Below are 20,283 nucleotides of genomic sequence, written 5' to 3'. Positions count from 1 at the left end.
ACAGCGGGATAGGGAGAAGGCTTCACAGCATGCCGGTCTGCCTTTATCTCCTTGCTTTATTTGTTCTGGAGCACTGCCGTGTTCTTCCCGGTTTCTCCACCTGTCCCTGGTGCTCTTACTCTCTAGGGTCAGGTTGGGGATGTGGGTCAGCTTTTGTTCGGACACCAACACTGGGAGTCCTGTCCCAGAAGTATCCTCATGGGAATTAGATGCTGAAGCTATGTTTTAAGCTGTAATCAACCATGTCATTCAGTTAGTAGTCAAGGAGAATAAGCAGAATAATTGCTCGTTCAGGGAGAGGATTTTCTATGAGAATAGTTTGTTTGTTTGTTTGTTTGTTTGGTTTTTTTTCCAGAGACGTCTCATTTAAACTGTCACTGTCTTTTCTTCTTTGGACAGGTCCTCAGCAGAGACAGTAAATGTCCAACAGCAGCTCCATCACCCAGTTCCTCCTCCTGCTGTTCACAGACACATGGGAGCTGCAGCTCTTGCACTTCTGGCTCTTCCTGGGCATCTACCTGGCTGCCCTCCTGGGCAACGGCCTCATCATCACCACCATAGCCTGGGACCAGCACCTCCACACCCCCATGTACTTCTTCCTGCTCAACCTCGCCCTCCTCCACCTGGGCTGCATCTCTACCACTCTCCCTAAATCCATGGACAATTCCCTCTGGGACACTAGGGTCATTTCTTATATGAGATGTGCTGCCCAGCTCTTTCTCTATGTCTTTTTCATTTCAGCAGAGTTGTATCTGCTTACCGTCATGTCCTACGACTGCTGCGTTGCTATCTGCAAACCCCTGCACTACGGGACCCTCCTGGGCAGCAGAGCTTGTGTCCACATGGCAGCAGCTGCCTGGGCCACTGGGTTTCTCAATGCTCTGCTGCACACGGCCAATACATTTTCACTGCTCCTGTGCAAGGGCAATGCCCTGGACCAGTTCTTCTGTGAAATCCCCCAGATCCTCAAGCTCTCCTGCTCACACTCCTACCTCAGAGAAGTTGTGCTTATTGTGGTTAGTCTCTTGGTAGCATTCGGGTGTTTTGTGTTCATTGTGGTGTCCTATGTGCAGATCTTCATGGCCGTGCTGAGGATCCCCTCTGAGCAGGGACAGCACAAAGCCTTTTCCACCTGCCTCCCTCACCTGGCCGTGGTCTCCCTCTATATCAGCACTGTTATGTTTGCCCACCTGAAACCCCCCTCCATCTCCTTTCCTTCCCTGGATCTGCTGGTGGCTGTTCTGTACTCTTTGGTGCCTCCAGTTGTGAACCCTCTCATCTACAGCATGAGGAACCAGGAACTCAAGGGTGCCCTGTGGAAACTGATGACTGGATGGTTTTCTGTAGCAACAAACTGCCTATCTGCTTCTACACAGGAGATTTAATGTAATTAATTACAGGCCCTGACTGTCATCTCTGTTTTTTGTTGTTGGTGGTGTTTCCATTGCGATAATGTTGCCATCCTCTTTCAAATTCACTGTCTGCTTTTCTTTTATAATCACTGTCCATGCTTTTTGTGTATTTAGAAAAAATAAAGGCCCTGTAGTGACTCTTTTTCATTGACTCCCTCCTCCGAACCCTGCTTGGAGCTGGCAAGAGGGGTCAAGGACAACAGGAAGTGCTTTTTCAAATCCGTGGCAGATAAAACTAACACCAGAGGCAATGCAGGCCCACTGAAGAACGAGGTGGGTGACCTGGTGATAGAAGATACAGAAAAGGCAGAGTTACTGAACGCCTTCTTTGTCTCTGTCTGCTCTGCCAGAGCCCCGTACCGCTGAGGCCCCAGAGGAAGGCAGGACAGTGGAGGAGTTTGCCTGGGCTGATGAGGACTGGGTTAGGGAGCAGTTAGGCAATCTGGACATCCATAAATCCATGGGTCTGGATGGGATGCACCCACGGGTGCTGAGGGAGCTGGCTGATGTCATTGCTGGACAGCTCTCCATCATCTTTGCCAAGTCCTGGGAAACGAGAGAGGTGCCTGAGGACTGGAGGAAAGCAAATGTCACTGCAGTCTTCAAAAATGCCAAGGAGGAGGACCCAGGTAACTATAGACTGGTCAGCCTCACCTCCATCCCTGGGAAACTGATGTAACAACTTATCCTTGGTGCCATCTCAAGGCATGTCAAGGATATGAGGGTCATTAGGGACAGTCAACATGGCTTCACCAAAGGGTGAATTGACTTTTATGAGTATGTAACAAGATGGATGGATGATGGCAGAGCGGTGGACATGATCTACCTTGACTTGAGTAAGGCATTTGACACAGTCTCCCACAGCATCCTCACAGCTGAACTGAGGGAGCGCTGTCTGGATGATCGGGTAGTGAGGTGGACTGTGAACTGGCTGAAGGGAAGAAGCCAGAGAGTCGTGGTCAATGGGGCAGAGTCCAGTTGGGGCCTGTATCCAGTGCAATGCCTCAGGGGGCAGTGCTGGGGCCGGTATTATTCAATATATTCATCAATGATTTGGACAAGGGAATAGAGTGACTGTCAGCGAGTTTGCTGCTGACACCAAGCTGGGAGGAATGGGTGACACTGGAAGCTGTGCTGCCATCAGAGACCTGGACAGGCTGGAGAGTTGGGCAGGGAAAAAATTAATGAAATAGAACAAGGGAAAGTGTAGAGTCTTGAATCTGGGCAGGAACAACCCCAGGTTCCAGTGTAAGTTGGGGAATGACCTATTAGAGAGCAGTGTAGGGGAAAGGGACCTGGGGGTCCTGGGGACAGCAGGGTGACCATGAGCCAGCACTGGGCCCTTGTGGCCAGGAAGGCAAATGATACCTGGGGTGGGTTAGAAGGGGGTGGTCAGTAGGTCAGAGAGGTTCTCCTGCCCCTCTGCTCTGCCCTGGGGAGACCACACCTGGAATATTGTGTCCAGTTATGGCCCCTCAGTTCCAGCAGGACAGGGAACTGCTGGAGAGAGTCCAGCACAGCCACCAAGATGGGGAAGGGAGTGGAGCATCTCCCGTGTGAGGAAAGGCTGAGGGATCTGGGGCTCTGGAGCTGAAGAAGAGGAGACTGAGGGGTGACCTCATTAATGTTTATAAATATATAAAGGTTGAGTATCAGGAGGATGGAGCCAGGCTCTTCTGGGTGACAACCAATGGTAGGACAAGGGGAAATGGGTTCATACTGGAACACAAGAGGTTCCACTTAAATTTGAAAATAAACTTCTTCTCAGTGAGAGTAACAGAGCCTGGCCCAGGCTGCCCAGGGAGGATGTGGAGTCTCCTTCTCTGCAGACATTCCAACTCGCCTGGACACCTTCCTGTATAACCTCATTTGGGTGTTCCTGCTCCAGCAGGGAGACTGGACTAGATGATCTTTTGAGGTCACTTCCAATCTCTAATAGTCTGTGATTCTGTGATTTTGTGATCTCAGATGAGTGCAGAGCAGATGACACACCACAGGGCTGAGGTGTCTCCCGTCCTTTGGGAGTGACAGCAGGAGGCCAGAGGGACACTGTGACTCCTGCCTCTCTGTGTAAAAGGAACAGACTCTGTCTCGGAACATTCCTGGGTGCATAAGGAGTCCATGAGGCCAGCTCAGATGTGGACACCTGACGGAACCCTGACATTTCTATGTGTGACTGCAGGAAAAAACCCCACAGGCCCAGTGGGATTGATCTCAGGTGCCTTGGACAGGCTCATTGCAAGTGCTGCAGTCTGCTATGTCACCCTTGCCCACAATTCTGGATTGTGATCTCAAAAGTGCCATAGAAACCAAAATGGTTCGGAGGTCCTTAGAAAACTCAGACCTTAAACTCATCTTCAGGAAGAGCAGGAATAGGAACTGGGAGAATAACAGGCTGGCCACCCTACCTCCCATCCTGGGAAGGGGATGGGACATGTCCTCCTGCAGCCATTTCCAGGAATGTGAAGGACAAGGAAGGGATTGCTGAACCCGAATGGACAGGGGAAAGAAAGGTACATTGTGTACAGGGCATTTGCAAGGCTCAGACATGGTCTCCTTCTGGCCAGAGTGGTGCTGATGGAGCTCAAGAAGTGGATGCTGAGTGGGAAATTGGCTGAACCATCAGGCCCAAATATCATCAGTGGTACAAAGTCCTTTGTGCAGCCAGTTACTGGTGTCATCTCTCAGTGACCAGCACTTGGACAACACTGTTGAACATCTTTATTCTCCCCTTCTATGATAAAACAGAGAGCACTTTCAGTGCCTTTGAGGATGATGCAAAGCTGGGAGGAGGCCTTGAGCAACCTCCTCTGTTTCTGTTGGAATAATTTTTGCCTTGGAGCCATTTCTGGAGAGAGAATAGGTAGAGGAATAGCAAAAAACAAAAAACAAACAAAAAAACCCCAAAACCAAAAAACAAAACAAACAAACAAAAAAACCAAAACAACAACAACAACAAAACAAAAAAAAACCCAAAAAAACAAAAAAAACCCAACCAACCAACCAAACAAACAAAAAAATAAAAACAAAACCAAACCAAACCAAAACAAAACATCAATACAGCAGTTTCAGTGAGGAGTGCTTTTCACTCATGTTGTTCGTAGGGAATATATTTGACAAACTTGAACAAGGTGAGGAAGCGAGATGGGTGTCTACAGCCTGTGGGAAAGAGGGGCAGGGATAGGACTATGTAGAGCACGGTTCAGTCTTGGTCAGGTCCGGGATGCTGAGGAGGGGGATGAACGAGTGTGGTATTAGGAGGTCACTTGTGTCTCAGATGCTCATAATCCACTCAGAATCATGTGGCTGTAAAGGGGACTGTGGGTTCAGTTCTGTGTCTGGAGGTGACAGCCCAGGAGCAGGGACATGGCTGGGAAAGAACCTCTGCCTAAGTGCCCACAGGTCCTACCCAGGAAGAGGCCTTGGAGACGGGTTGTCATGTCCATCCCACCTGAGAACATGACGGGACAGCAGCAGGAACATGGTCGTGTCTGTCAGAGAAGCTGAAAGGCCAGCAGCAATCATGGGATTTAGATCATGGTGAGGTGACTTCTCTCTGGTCAGGTAGAAGACCACAAGAAGCCTAACGGGTTGGGTTCCCTGCATGAAGGGCAGTTTATGAGGTGGCTGAGCTTTCCTTGATAGTGGGAAAAAGCAGAAGAGGGAAAAAAATATCACAAAGTGCAATTTGTAAGGTGCAGACTGGATATCAGGAGGGAGAAATGTCACTGGAAGGGCAGTGCTCTGGGGCAAGAGCTCACCCAGAGGGAGCTGGATCAGCCCATGGTTTGTGTTCCAAAGAGCAGCCGGTGAGGGTGCAGGCACAGCAGTGAAGGTGCAGAAATGCTGGACTGAGAGCAGGTGGGGAAGCGAAATGGGTATCTGCAGCCTGCAAGGAAAGAGGGGCACGGGTAGCACCGTGTAGAACAGCCTGTGGTGGAGATGGCAAAGGGTGCTGTAAGGCTGGAAGGGACCAACAGAACCCAGGTCTCTGTCCCCTTGGCCATGGTAGTTGTCTCTGCCACTGAGGCCCAGGAGAAGACATGTTGTCCTCATGGCACTGGGGCCTCGGTGCCTCCTTGCAGCCCCATGGGGAAGCTGGAAGTTGTTGTCCCAGTGTTGTCCTTTCCTGGGCCTTGCACACCTACATCCCACAGTCCCAGGAAGAGCCCTGAGCCATGTGTGAGGGACAGGATCCCCCTTCCCATTGCCTGGAGGTCATGGCTTCTCCTTTCTGCTTCACAAAGCAAACCAAGGGGTTTCTCAGCATCAGAGCCACCTGCACAGGGCCGTGGCGTCCCTGTCATCACAGCCTCCAATTATCTGCTCTAACGAGTCCCTGGGGAGGCTTTGTCAGTAACAGCCCTCAGTGGGGCCCATTAATGCTTCAAGGAGCTTTGAGGCTTTGCTGTTGACTTTGGTTCCTTGAGAGGTTTGGTGAGTCTCTTCTCAGTACCTGAGGTTCATGAACTCAGCCTCAAATGCACAATGGGCTCATTAAAATGCCCCAAGCCCTCACAAGCCGTGTCTCTTCCATCATTTTCTTCAAGTATTGAAGACTCATAGAGCTAATTAGAAAAGTTTAAGGAGAGCAGGTAAAGAGGACATTTTGAATGAGCACTTCAAAGAAGTGATAGAAGAATCGTATCCCATGGGTACTGGTGCAGAGTGTCTCCTATAGAGGTTGGACAGGTAGGAAAAGTGGTCCCTTGGGGACAGACACGGGGTGGACAACTTTGTTCCTCACCTTTCCAACCTCCCTGTTTTCCTCATTTGGCCCCTGGGAGTTACATCACTTTTCTTTACATTGGATTCTCCTCTGAAGTTTGCACCTGACTATTACAGCTTCTTTGCTTTCCTTAGAGAACTCAATGTAAAAAAGCTCAGAGGGTTTTTGGTTTTATTTGGGTGAAATGAAAAAATAAAGAAATTTCAAAAAGATAGTAGAACTTAGTAAACAACAAAATACACTTCTTAGTTCTGTGAGTAGTTTAAGCAATTTCCAGTGAGGTCCATCACCACCATTGAAGAATTATCTACAGGAGCATGAGAGCGACGGCTGAAAGACAGTTCAGCTTTACCTGCCTGAAGCTCAAAGCAGGGAAAGGTGAGAGGCTCTGAATGAGCAAATAGGAGGAAGAACCTCCGGAGAACAATGGTGTCCTGATTTTGTTAAAAACAAGACTGGTCCTCTTTTAGTGATTTTTCTTTCAGCTCAGTTCTTCTAGGTGTCTGTACTTTTCTGAGTTTTAGCCTGCATATGTTTCCTAGGATGCTGCACTCGGTGCTGATGAGAGACCAGTGGAATGCTGAAGAAGCTCATGTTTAGATTTATTACTATGGTAGCCAAGAAAGATTGATAAGTTTTCCCATGTTCCATTGTGAGAAGGGCGTGTTTGAGGAGGGGTGGATGGAACAGGTGACTAGAACTGACCAACAGAAATATACCACCCCATAATTGTCATACCACCTATACAAGAGGGTGATCACGAGGGTAACTCTCTCTTCGCCCATGGCTGGCATCTGGAGAGGACCCTGTCTGTCTGTCTGTCTGTGATCCACAGGCCTCAGGCCCTGCATCCTGCAACCGGGTTCCAGTTTGCTGTGCAGTCGCGCCTGTGACTTCCGGGGGCCTGAGCTGCAGCTGCTGGAGCCGCCAGCTCCACACCCCCAGCTCTGCTGCTGAGTGACGCCAGCGCCACATCCAGCACTTGAGATGGGGTTTGTATATTTTGTATATATTCTCTATTTATTAGTAGCATTAGTAAAACCCTTTAAAACTCTCCAGCTTGAAGGCTAAGTCTCTCTTCCTTTCCCCTTATCTTTCCTATCACCTTTCCGATCTAAAGGAAGGGGTGGCGGGAAATGAGGGGATAACAGGGAGCGTCTGCCACGGTTTATTGCCGCCTTGCATTAAACCTTAACAAATGGAAAGTGCAAATGGCCAGACTGGCTTCTGAAGAGATGACTGCAGACATGCTTGGTTGAATAATGACCAGTGGAAATATCTTGAAGGTCATGGAGATTAAATACACAGCATGACTGACAGAGCTCTGGCAATGTAAGCCCAGGAAAAGATCAAGATTTCCCCTCACACAGTGAGTCCATTCTGGAAATTCATATCCAGAAATTCCACTGACATTTATTGAAAGTATTGCATCATTTCAACTGGCTAAGAAGTTGTGGGGATTTATTTTTTTCCTGTTTTATTTTGTTTTGTTTTTAGGTATTTAGAGCAGTTCTCATGTTTTCAGGCAGAGCTCCATGGTCTGACCATAAGTCCCCAGTGCAAACCTCCAGAGGCCCCAGTGTACCTGAGGTATTTGCCTGGGCCTGGGAGTTATCAGAGAAGACTGATAGAGCCATGTCGCTTCTGTCATGTACATCTGGTCTTCAAGACTTGTACACTCCATGCGGCTGGCTGTGTTAGTCATACATCCATATGAGACACATAGGGTTTAGATTCCTCCCCGAGCAGGTTGACAGTCTATCCAGAGGTTCACCTTGGATTCCTGAATCTACACAGACAACTTAGGAAAAGACAAACATACACAAATGAATGGTTCTGGGATGGATAGTTCTTGAGCTTGAAGATCACAGAAGCATAAAATATCTCAAGTTAGAAGGGACCCATAGGGTTCATTGAGTCCCCTCTGCACTTCACAGGACTACCTAACACTAACACTTATGAGTAAGAGAGTCATCTGGACACTCCATGAACTCTGAGAGGCTTGATACAGTGACCGGTCCCCTGAGGATCCTGTTTGTGTGACCATCAACCTCTCAGTGAAGAACCTTTTCCTCATGTCCTGTCTGAACTCCTCCTGATGGAGCTGCATTCCATTTCCTCAGGTCCTATCGCTGGTCACCAAAGAGAGAAGATCAACCCAGCCCCCTCCACTTCCCCCTTTGAGGAAGGTGCAGACTGCGATGAGCTCCATCCAGCCCCAGCTGTGTCCCATGCAGGGTTTGCAGACAGCCCTGCTCTGGGCTCTGCCAAGTTCTGGGCAGGAAGAGAGGCTGGGCAGGGCTGGCTGTTCCCTGACACAGGCATGAGTCCTGCAGGAGGAAGAAGATGGACAGAGAGCAAACCTCACCTATCAGCTGGGGGGAGTGGCCAGTGCTGGAAATGGTGATGGGAGAGACAAATGTCCTGGGCACCTTCCCAGTCTGTCCCTGCACCAAGGGCACAGAGCGGCCTCCTCTCTCCTGCCCCTGCATGTCCTGGCTCTGCACCTCCCCCTGCTGGAGTGTGTCCTCCCCCTGCATGGTCACACAGCTCAGCCAGCACTGAGGTGTCCTCTCCCAGCACTTTCCAGCTCAGCCCAGCCCTGCCCAGCTCTCCCCACAGCCCCGGCTTTCTCTCCAGCCCAGCCCAGCAGAGCAGCCCAGGCTGGGCTGCCCTACGGCCGTGCCCAGCGCAGGGGCTGCAGAGCTCTGGGAACTCACTCCACAGCCCCAGCCCCTCTGGGGGCACAGACGGGTCTCAGCTTCCACCACAGTCGCAGGGCTCGAGCTGGACATGGCACAAGGACATGGAGACCAGTGGAAATCCAGGACTTCTGATAACAGCTCCAGGAGATCCTCACCACAGGTGGCCTGTGTCCCTCAGTGCCAGACCCTCTCCCCAGGCCAGAACAAGAATCCTGGTCCAGCAGCAGAGCAGCTGGCCCCAAATAAGTGTCTGCAGAAAGAGGTTTCTCTTTCTCCTGGACTCTTCCTGCAGGCACAGAAATGCCCTTGCTCTTCTCCAGGGATATCCCTTTCCCCAGGTGAGGGCATCCAGGCTGCTCTGGCTGGTCCTGGTTCCCTCCCTGTGCTCCCTGCAGGGCCCTGATCTGGCAATGCTGCTCTGCAGAGCAAGAGGCTGTGGTGCCCAGGGACATGGGGTGACTCTGCACTGGCCATGCTGGTTGGGCTGGGAAGCAGACACAGCTGGATGAGGATCACTGCTGCGGAGCCCTTTCCATCTTCCCAGAGGGCTCAGGAGCCAAGGACAAGTCTGGGCAGGACTATGGAGTGTCTCTAATGGCACAAAGAGCAGTGGAGGCTGCACTAGATCCAGCCTGGGGTCTTTCCAAGAGGTTGCCCTGAAACACTTTCCAGTCTTCTGTGCCTTTTTCTGCAGCCTCTTCGCAACCTCCCCTGGCATTGCAAAGCCCTTTTTAGACCATGGGCTCCTCGGGTTCACCTTTTTCTCCTCCTTGGATGGTCACTCAGTTGATCAGATGCCAGTCATTGCCCATCCAGACTCACATAATGTCCCTGGAGATCCCCTGACATTTTCTGGCAGCACCTGATTCTTTTCCAGGGCAGCATTTGCCATCAGACTCACAGTAGGTGCTGTCTGCGTGGACATGTGTAAGCAAGAATGGAGATTTTTGTCCAGCTTTTGGTCCCTAACATGTCACCCTGGGACTCTGAGCTGGTCCTTGTGAACCCATTAGGAATCCCAGAAGAGAAGTCCTTTTGAGGGAGCAGCTCCTTAGGTATATTCCTGACCCTAGATATGGAAGGGGCATCCAGCCTTTTGGCCTTGCCTTGAGGAGCCTGTGTGATCAAAGAGGTACCAGCAGGGAGGGCAGCTCTTACACACTGGTTCACATGGCCTCCTCCTGGCCACAGCCTCAGGGACACCTCTGTAGAGACAACAGGACTGTCACAAGCTACAGGAGACTTTAGAGGTAGCAGAAATGCAAGAACACAAGAGAACATTGTGGAAGTAGGGAGAGCCCAGCACTGCAAAGCCATGTCCTACTGCTGTCCATGTCCATGGCTCCTGTGTTAATAACACAGGGATGTTTTAGTTTTAGTTCCTGCTGAGCAGTGCTTGCACAGCATCAAGGCCTTTTCTACTTCTCACACCACCACACCAGCAAGTAGTCTGGGTATTGGAGGGAAGTTGGGAGAGGACATGGCTGGGACATGTGTGATGTAGCCCAGCTTTCCTGGAGATGGTTGAAGACCTTCCCTGCCGATGGGAAGCAGTAAATGAATTTTCTATTTTGCTTTACTTATGAACACAACTTTTTATTTACCAATTAACCTGCCTTTATCTCAACTCAGGAACTGTCTCACTTTTACACTTCCAATTCTCTTCCCCATCACACCTTCTAAGAGTGAGAAAGTGGCTGTGTCGTGCTGAGATGTCTACTGAGGTTAAACCATGACAGTACATTAGGGTGGTTGCTCATAAAAAACATGTCAAGAAGTGAGTTGAATACTACTATTTTGTTGCAATTAATATTATCAAAGGTATTAACAAAATAACAAAATAAGGAAAAGAACAAAAGATAGTCCTGAGATCTTCTGAGATAGTGTGGGGTTCTTATAAGGCATGTGAGTACCCTAATGACGCTGAAATAGTAAGTATTCAAACCCTTTCCTCAGGGAATCTTTGATCTCTTTGTTCCTCATGCTGTAGATGAGGGGGTTCACTACTGGAGGCAAGACTGAATAGAAAACTGCCATCACCAAGTCCACAGACTGCAAGGACAGGGAAGGGGGCTTCAGGTAGGCAAAAAAAGAGGTGCTTGCAAACAGGGAGACCACAGCCAGGTGAGGGAGACACGTGGAAAAGGCTTTGTGCTGTCCCTGCTCAGAGGGGATCCTCAGCACGGCCATGAAGATCTGCACATAGGACACCACGATGAACACAAAACACACAAAGATTAAACAGCCGCTGACCACAATAAGCCCAGCTTCCCTGAGATAGGAGTGTGAGCAGGAGAGCTTGAGGATCTGGGGGATTTCACAGAAGAACTGGCCCAGGGCATTGCCCTTGCACAGGGGCAGTGAAAATGTATTGGCCGTGTGCAGCAGAGCATTGAGAAACCCAGTGGCCCAGGCAGCTGCTGCCATGTGGACACAAGCTCTGCTGCCCAGGAGGGTCCCGTAGTGCAGGGGTTTGCAGATAGCAACATAGCGGTCATAGGATATTATGGTGAGAAGAGAATATTCTGTTGCAATCAAGAAGGAAAGCAAAAATATCTGTGCAACACAACCCAAAAAGGAGATGGTCCTGGTGTCCCAGAGGGAATTTGCCATTGAATTCGGAACAGTGGTAGAAATGAAGCCCAGGTCGAGGAGGGCGAGGTTGAGCAGGAAGAAGTACATGGGGGTGTGAAGGTGCTGGTCCCAGGCTATGGTGGTGATGATGAGGCCGTTGCCCAGGAGGGCAGCCAGGTAGATGCCCAGGAAGAGCCAGAAGTGCAAGAGCTGCAGCTCCCGTGTGTCTGTGAATGGCAGGAGGAGGAACTGGGTGACGGAGCTGCTGTTGGACATTTGCTGCCTCAGGACATGGGGCTCTGTTCAAAAAAGGAAATAGCAACTTGAAATTAGTACGGAGTCCCCAAATGAAACCACTCAGTTTTTTATAAAATCACCCCAACTGAAATGCATTTCCTTCCTCTGTTGTGTGCTGGCTGAGAGTACTGTGAGCAGCAGAACCTCTGCCCATGTGCTGCCAAGCAGCCAGCTTTGCTCTGCTGCACTGGGGACATGGAAGCTGGTTTGTGGCTGCTCTGAGATTCCCAAAGGATTTCAAGTGTAATCCACTGTTAATGGAAAACTTCAATATCTGCACTCATGACTCTCAAGAGTGCGGGCTGTAGAGGAAAGGCTTAGCATGTCTTTATTATAATTTTGTCTGTGTTTTTTGTTTTCTATGGTACCATCTGATAAGGAGTGGAAATTTCCATGTTTTTGACTGAAAATGTGAAGAGTCCTGAGATAGAAGAGGCAAAAGGGCTCAGCTTTCTGTGGTTCAGTGCAGAATCAGGAGAGCAGCAGTGTCCATCAGTATTTTACTCCTCTGCCCTATGCTGCCTTGAAGATTATATAGCACACAAATTATTCTTTAAAAAACCACAAGCTGGACACCCATGGGAGCAGGGGAGCCCTGTTTGAAAGGACAGATCTGCAATCTCTTCTCTGCCCCAGCCCAGAGGTGGAGATGTGATGGAGAGAGCAGGACACGACCCCTCACAGACAGAAGCAAAGGACTCTGAGAGGAGAGTGCAGACCCCAAGGAAAGGCTCAGCACTCCTGGGATCCTACAGCAGAGCTGGGCCTTTCTGGGGGCAGCTCGTGAGCCCAGTAGGACAGGCAGAGCAGAGTCAGGGCTCCTGATGATGGGATGTACTCAAGGGACAGTCAGATCATTGCCCAGCAGACAGCACCCAGCACCATCTGTAGAGAAGGACCAAAAGAGCTGCTGAGCACCCCCTGCTCTGCTGCCTGGAGCTGTCCCTGCCTGCAGCTGTGTCTGTGTCCCCAGGGCTCCTCCTGTCAGTGTCACAGACCCCATCCCACCCACTGTGTGCTCAGCTCTGCCCTGCAGACCCCTCCGAGCAGCCAGCACTGCCCAGGAGCAGCTCTGTGTGAGCAGCTTTGATGGGAACATCAGACTGACCCTGATGAGGCTGGAAAAGTCACCCTGATTCTGTCTGTAAGCCACGGTGTATTTAGTTCTGTAAATGTGAATGGAATTTCAGTGCCTCCTCTTGAACCAATATGTCCCAGTGCCCACTCCATCAACCCAGAGCTAAGTGACTGAAAGAACAGGATCCTTCCCTTTCAGGTAGCCAGTGCCTTGCTGTAGTTGTTTAAAAGCCCCCTTGGGAATGTGCTGCAGTGATCTGGAGATGTGAATAGCTCTGACCCAGGCAGCACCCTCTGTAGAGCAGAAAGACCTGACATTGCTGGGGTTGTTCCTTTCATGCAGAGCTTCTCCCTGCAGTGCAAGGGAATTTCCCTGGGCAGGCTGAGCGCTGACCCTGGCAGGCAGCAGAGTCCTTGCCCCGGCACAGCCCTGGGGTGCAGGGACCCTGCTCTGCAGGACAGCCCTGGGCACCCCTGGGTGCTCACCCGGCTTCACAGCTGTTCAAAATTGCTTGAACAAGAGCCCCCTCTGTACAGATCCCACAAGCTGTGCCTGTGCCAGTTTTAGGAGGCGCCTCCAGGAGCTACAGCTGCACTGCCCTGCACCCAGAGACTTACCATGGCAAGGGCTGCAAAGGTTTCTCCTCCAGTGAGCTCTCAGTCATCCTCCCAGTCCTGACCACCTTTAATCTCTCTCTGCCTTGCTCATCTCCTGAGATCCCCAGGCAGAGCCCTCAGCCCTGCTGTGCTTTGCAGAGGAGCTGCTCCTGGGCAGAGCTGTCTCTCTGCAGCACTGCCGCTGCCATGAGCTCCCTGTGTCCCAGGAGCCCAGCCCAGCTCAGCAGCACAGGAGCAGCCCAAGGCCCTTTAATGACCCCTCTGGTGGGTTTGGCGCTGAGTCCATGGACCTCTGGCCCTGGAGGAAGTTGATGAAACCTCCCAAGAAGTCGAAGTCAGATTCAAACTCCAAAGTTTCTTGTAATGTTAATGGGCCCCACTGGGGTACACTACTGAGCAACTTTCCCCAGGGCCAGTTAGAGCAGAAAACTGGAGGTAGTGATGGTCAGGAAAAGCAAAGTAAAGGTCTCTCTAATGCTGAGTAAACCTGGATATGTTTCATCAATCTAAGGGCAAAGCCCTGTGCCTCAGACCTGGGAAGGCAGATCCTGTCCCTTCCACGTTGCCTAGGGCTCTTCCTGGGACAGTGTGATGTGGGGCTGTGCAAGGCCAAGGGCAGGACTATGGTCCCACACCTCCCAGGTTCCTGGCTGGAGACAAGGAGGCCATGAGGCCCCTGTGCTGGAAGGACAAGGTGTCTCCTCATAGGCACCAGAGGTGCAGACAACAGCCATAGCCAAGGGGAGAAGGAGCTCATGTCTGGTGGGGCTTTCAGCCTCTTTACATCCTGTGATCATCTCCACGACAGCCTGTCCTGTGCTGTGGCATCCCCTGTATCTCTTTCCCTGCAGGCTGGAGACGTCCCCCCTGCTGCCCCACCTTGCTCTTGTCTGAGCATCTTCCTTCCTTTGCTGAGATCTCTCCATCCTCCCCAGCTGCTCCTTGAAGCACAAAGCCTTGGGCTGATGCAGACTCCCTCTGCTGACCTGCTCCACCACAGTACTGCCCTTCCACTCACATTCCTTTCTGCTCATGTCCAGCCTGGACCTCCCCAGCTGCACTTTGGGCATCACCTCTGAAACCATCCTTCAAGCACTCTCAGGCTACTCCTACACTGCTGCAGCCTCCCCAGTGCTGCTGGGCCAAAGCAGCCCAGGTCCCTCAGCACCCCACACCATATGCACAAGGTGCTGAACCTGCCTTGGCACAGCCCTGCACTCTGCAGTTCCTCCCTGCTGCTCCAAACTGAGAAGCGACACAGTGGCACACACCCGTGTGTGTGGGTCACACCAGTGCTGAACCGAATGGGATGAGAACTGCAGATGTCTGGGTCCCCACACTCCTCCTCATGCAGCCCCATGTGCAGCTGCCTTGTTCATGGTGAGCGTGCACTACGGGCTGGTGTGGTGACCTTGTAGTGCCCATGCCCTTCTCCTCAGGATCATTGCTCAGTGTGTCATGTCCTGATGGTTAGGGTTGTTCTCCTGCCCCGGTACAGGACTAGCCACTTCTCTTTGTAAAACTTAAGAGATTTCTGATGTTGGAACCCAAAGTTTCTCAAGGTCTGGACTCTCCCTGCACGACTGCAGCGACAGTCCCTCCACTGCTGGCCAGGGCAGGGACCACTCACCCAGGGAGCCCCAGATGGCCCCTGAAGAAAAGGGGCCCTGGCCTCCAGGACTCTCCTGAGCCCAGGAAGAGGCCACTACAATGGCAGCAGTAGCAGGTTCCATCAAGAGTTTATTCAAGAAAAAGAAAATAATTTCCAGTTTCCCTAGCACAGTCTTTCAGTGCTGCTTTCTCTTCCTCATCCTGGTGCCTCTCCCTGACTGCTGTGCCCCACTTTCAGTGGCCCCAGCTTGTTGGGGGGCATGGCCATGTGCCCCCACAGCCCCAGGGCCTTGTCATTGGTACTCTCACTCACAATGAAAACCCATGTCGCCACAGAAAGGAACTCCATAGATCCAAGCAACTCCTTCACTTTGAGGGAATCCCACCCCTGATCCTTCCAGCTCATCTCTCCTGAAAAGCCTGTACCCGCCCATGGCAGCACCCCAAGCTGTGTGAGTTGTCCCACACGCCTTGGCGGTTACTGCATGGATGTCAAACAGCACAGGCTGCAGCTTGTCCTGGCTGTGCTGCCAAGTGCATGTAGGGGTGTGTGAGAGCTTTGACACCTCACGTAACACTGCAGGCCTGTAATTTGTATTAAAGGGAAAAACTGCCCTGAATTTGATCAGTCAGTAGAAACATAGAATCATTTCGGCTGGAAGAGACCCTCAGGATCATCGAGTCCATGTATAAACCAACTCTAGCACTAAACCGTGTCCTTCAGAACCTCTTAAGCACTTCTCAGCATTGTGTTAACTAGCAGATATGCTGAATTTGTTCATGAACCTAGTCTTCTAATAACAACCTTAGTATTTTCCACCTTAATTGTGCATTTATCTCGCTACACATTATTACTGATAGGCGTCAAAACATGACAAACATAGTGAAATGAATATTTTGCATTTAACTTTCCCAAATATTATAGAATTTGTTAGGAAAGATATAGTTTTCTTTCTTCATTAGTACATAAAAAAGTTGTAGAAATCTGTATATTTTCAGTGTAGGAAAACATCATTTTTGTGAGGCAGAATCAAACAGAACATCTAAGAGGGGGAAAAGAAAAATAATATATATATATATATATAAATATATATACAAACAAACAAAGGCAACAACCAAACAAAGAACACCACAACCAAAGAGGATAACAGTCACAAAACCAGGTTTACACACATGAGAATTTCAGGAGCTGAATCTCTTTTAGGCAAAATAGAAGGGATTGATTTTTGAGGCAGATTATCATAGAAACGACACCAGTCCGGACAGTGTCACGCGGGAAAGGTTTGTCTCGCAGGGGTAAAAGGATGCTGGGGCAGGAATTAGCTGGGCTCATTGAGAGAGCTTTAAACTAGGGTTGAAGGGAGATGGGGTTGTAGCTGGGCTTGTCCCAGTGGGGCAGCATTCTAAAACTGATGAGGACCAGGTGGCCTCCTGTGCCCCTAGGGAGAAATTGGTGTGCTCTGCTCGCTCCCTGAAATGGCTCTACACCAATGCGTGCAGCATGGGGAATAAGCAGGAGGAGTTAGAATCCTGTGATCGGTCAGGAGATTATGAGCTGGTGGCAATTACAGAAACATGGTGGGACAGTTCACATGACTGGAATGTGGTCATGGAAGGCTATGCCCTTTTCAGGAAAGACAGGCCAGCCAGGCGTGGAGGTGGAGTTGCTCTCTATGTGAGAGAGCAACTACAATGTACTAAATTCTGCCCAGGAGTGGATGACGAGCGAGTTGAGAGTGTATGGGTCAGGATCAAGGGGCAGGCTGGCAGGAGTGACACTGTTGTAGGTGTCTATTACAGGGCACCAGATCAGGCTGAGGAAGTTGATGAGGGCCTTCTATGGGCAGCTGAGAGTGGCCTCGCAGTCACAGGCCCTGGTTGTTGTGGGTGATTTTAACTTCCCTGATGTTTGCTGGAAGGACCATTCAGCCAGCCAGCCAGCCACAGTCCAGGAGGTTCCTCCAGTGCATTGATGAGAACTTCCTCATGCAGATGGTGGAGGAGCTGACTAGGAGAGGTGCACTGCTGGATCTCATCCTCGCTAACAAGGAGGGTCTGGTCAAAGCAGTAAAGGTTGAGGGCTGCCTGGGTTGCAGTGACCACGAGATGGTGGAGTTCAGCATCTTGTGTGGCAGGAACAGAATAGCAAGTAGAATTGCAACCCTGGACTTCAGCAGGGCTAACTTTGACCTTTTGAAGCAACTGCTGGGGGAAATCCCATGGGCAAGACTGCTTGAAGGAAAAGGGGCCCAAGAGAGCTGGATTGCATTCAGAGATTGCTTCTTCCACGCTCAGGATCAGAGCATCCCCACACGTAGGAAGTCAAGGAAGGTAGCCAGGAGGCCTGTGTGGTTGAATACGGATCTGTTGGGTATGCTCAAGCAGAAGAGGAGAGTTTACAGGTCATGGAAGCAGGGGCTGGCCACTTGGGAGGAATATAAGGCTGCTGTTAGAGGATGCAGGAAGGCAGCTAGGATAGCCAAGGCCTCCTTAGAATTACAGCTGGCAAGAAGGGTCAAGGACAGCAAAAAGAACTTTTTCAAATACATAGCAGATAAGGTTAATACCAGAGGCAATGTAGGCCCACTGATGAATGGGGTGGCCAATGGCATCCTGGGGTGTATTAGAAGTGGGTTGGTTAGTAGATTGAGAGAGGTCCTCCTTCCCCTCTACTCCGCCCTGGTGGACCCCATCTAGAATATTGTGTCTAGTTCTGGGTTCCTCAGTTCCAGAAGGACAGGGAACTGCTGGAGAGGGTCCAGCGTAGGGCAACAAAGATGATTAAGGCAGTGGAGCGCCACCCTTATGAAGAAAGGCTGAGGGAGCTAGGTCTCTTTAGTTTGGAGGAGACTGAAGGGTGACCTTGTTAATGTTTATAAATATATAAAGGGTGAGTGCCACAAGGATGGAGCCAGGCTCTTCTCAGTGGCAAACAATGGATAGGACAAGGGGTAATGGGATCAAGCTGGAACACAAGAGGTTCCACTTAAATTTGAGAAAAAACTTCTTCTCAGTGAGGGTGACAGACACTGGACCAGGCTACCCAGGGGGGTTGTGGAGTCTCCTTCTCTGGAGACATTCAAAACCTGCCTGGGCATGTTCCTGTGCGACCTCACCTGGGCGTTCCTGCTCCAGCAGGGGGATTGGACTAGATGATCTTTTGAAGTCCCTACCAATCCCAAACATACGGTGATACTGTGATACTGTGACAGAAGGCAGTGACAGGCCAGGGACTGACAGGCTCCCCCTCCCCTAGGGGGCGCTCGGCTGCCACACCCAGCTGACATAGAACCTTTGTCACAATGCCCACTACCGTGGTGAGGATGCGGTGACTCTGCAGGTGACAGTGTGTCCAGGTTTTGCTAAAAAAAAGTTTTTCTTTATGGAATTTGCCTGTTAGCTAAGGCCTTCAGATTAACTGCATTTTCCTGGAGAACCAGAAACATGTTTTGGTAACCATAGCAATGGAATGCAAACTTATTGATAAGAACGTATGGACATTTCGCGAGAGGGGCAACGATAAAACGGTGACCAAGAAACTGACCAACTGTGTATAACATTCCATTCACTTGAATACTTCATATAAAAGTGGGAGATCATGAGGATCTCGTCCCTTTCTTGCCGTTTTCCCTTTTTGACTTTTCCCTTCTGCTTATGGCCGACATTAGGAGAGGACCTTGCTAGTCGCCCCTGCGAACTGAGCCGTAGTGACAGATTGAATCCAGCTCTGGTTGTCTGCGGAGTCCAGTCCAGGAATTTGGGTGCTGGCTCTGCAGTTGCTGAGACTTTCAAGATTGGTTTTGTATATTTTGTATTATTTTCTCTATACTTATTAGTAGCATTTGTAAAACATGTTTAATTTTTCCAACTCTCTTCTCTCTGTCCTTCTTTCCCTCGCCTGTCCTCACTGGGAAAATGAAAAGGGAGGGGCAGAAGGGGGAAATCGGGGGGAGAGGAGATTAAAAATACATCTGCCAGGGTTTTATTGTCACCTCGCAAACTAAACCCTCAAGAGAAACCCAAGTACAGCATCCCCGATACAGCATCCTAGATACCGCATCCCAGATTCAGCATAATAGATACAGCATCCCCGACACAGCATCCTAGATACAGCATCCTAGATACATCATCCTAGATACACCATCCCAGATAAAACATCCTAGATACAGCATCCCAGATACAGTATCTAAGACAAAGCGTTCTAGATACACTATCCTAGATACAGTATCCCAGATATAGCATCCCACATAAAGGATCCCAGACAGAGCATCCAAGATACAGAATCCCAGATACAACATCCCAGATGCAGCACCCCAGATATAGCATCCGAGACACAGCATCCTAGATACAGCATCCTGGATAGAGCATCCCAAATATAGCATCCAAGATACAGCATCCCCGATACACCATCCTAGATACATCATCCTAGATACAGCATCCAAGATACAGCATTCCAGATACAGCATCGCAAATACAGCATGCCGGATACAGTATCCACGATACAGCAAGCTAGATACAATACCCCAGATACAGCATCCTAGATATAGCAACCCAGATACAGCATCCGATATACACCATCCAAGATACAGCATCCCAGATACAGTACCCAGATACAGTATCCCAGATACAGCATCCTAGATACAGCATCCCAGAAACAGTATCTCAGATACATTATCTGAGATACAGTATCCTAGATACAGAATCCTAGATACAGTATCCTAGATACAGCATCCCAGATACAGCATCCGAGATACACCATCCCAGATACAGTACCCAGATACAGTATCCCAGATACAACATCCTACATACAGCATCCCAGAAACGGTATCCCAGATACAGTATCCCAGATACAGCATCCTAGATACAGCATCCTGGATAGAGCATCCCAGATACAGCATCCTAGATACAGCATCCCCGATACACCATCCCAGATACATCATCCTATATACAGCATCCCAGATACATCACCCAGATGCAGCATCCCAGATACAGTATCCTCGATACAGCACAACAGATACAGCATCCCAGATACAGCATGCCGGATACAGCATCCACGATACAGCAAGCTAGATACAACATCCCAGATACAGCATCCTAGATATAGCATCCCAGATACAGCATCCGATATATCCCATCAAAGATACAGCATCCCAGATACAGTACCCAGATAGAGTATCCCAGATACAGCATCCTAGATAAAGAATCCCAGAAACAGTATCTCAGATACATTATCCGAGATACAGTATCCTAGATACAGCAC

The 20,283-nt window shown here is 50.0% G+C and overlaps 2 protein-coding genes across 2 annotated transcripts; one reads left to right on the top strand and one right to left on the bottom strand.

Moving 5' to 3' along the window:
• Positions 1–419: 419 nt before the first annotated feature.
• LOC308044770 (olfactory receptor 14A16-like) lies at positions 420–1,385 on the top strand (the record flags this gene model as incomplete). The annotated part of the gene is made up of 1 exon (XM_080351638.1): positions 420–1,385. One exon carries the CDS (start codon positions 420–422, stop codon positions 1,383–1,385), a length of 966 nt encoding a protein of 321 aa, XP_080207764.1.
• Positions 1,386–10,760: 9,375 nt separating this feature from the next.
• Positions 10,761–11,696, bottom strand: LOC308044769 (olfactory receptor 14A16-like; the record flags this gene model as incomplete). Its single annotated transcript, XM_080351637.1, has 1 exon — positions 10,761–11,696. The coding sequence occupies one exon, from the start codon at positions 11,694–11,696 to the stop codon at positions 10,761–10,763; it is 936 nt and encodes a 311-aa protein (XP_080207763.1).
• Positions 11,697–20,283: the final 8,587 nt, after the last annotated feature.

Source organism: Nesoenas mayeri (assembly GCF_963082525.1).
Source record: "Nesoenas mayeri genome assembly, chromosome: 11".
Lineage (NCBI taxonomy): Eukaryota > Metazoa > Chordata > Aves > Columbiformes > Columbidae > Nesoenas > Nesoenas mayeri.
The sequence above is the reverse complement of the archived record's forward strand: the minus strand, read 5'-3'. Positions and strand labels throughout refer to the sequence as shown.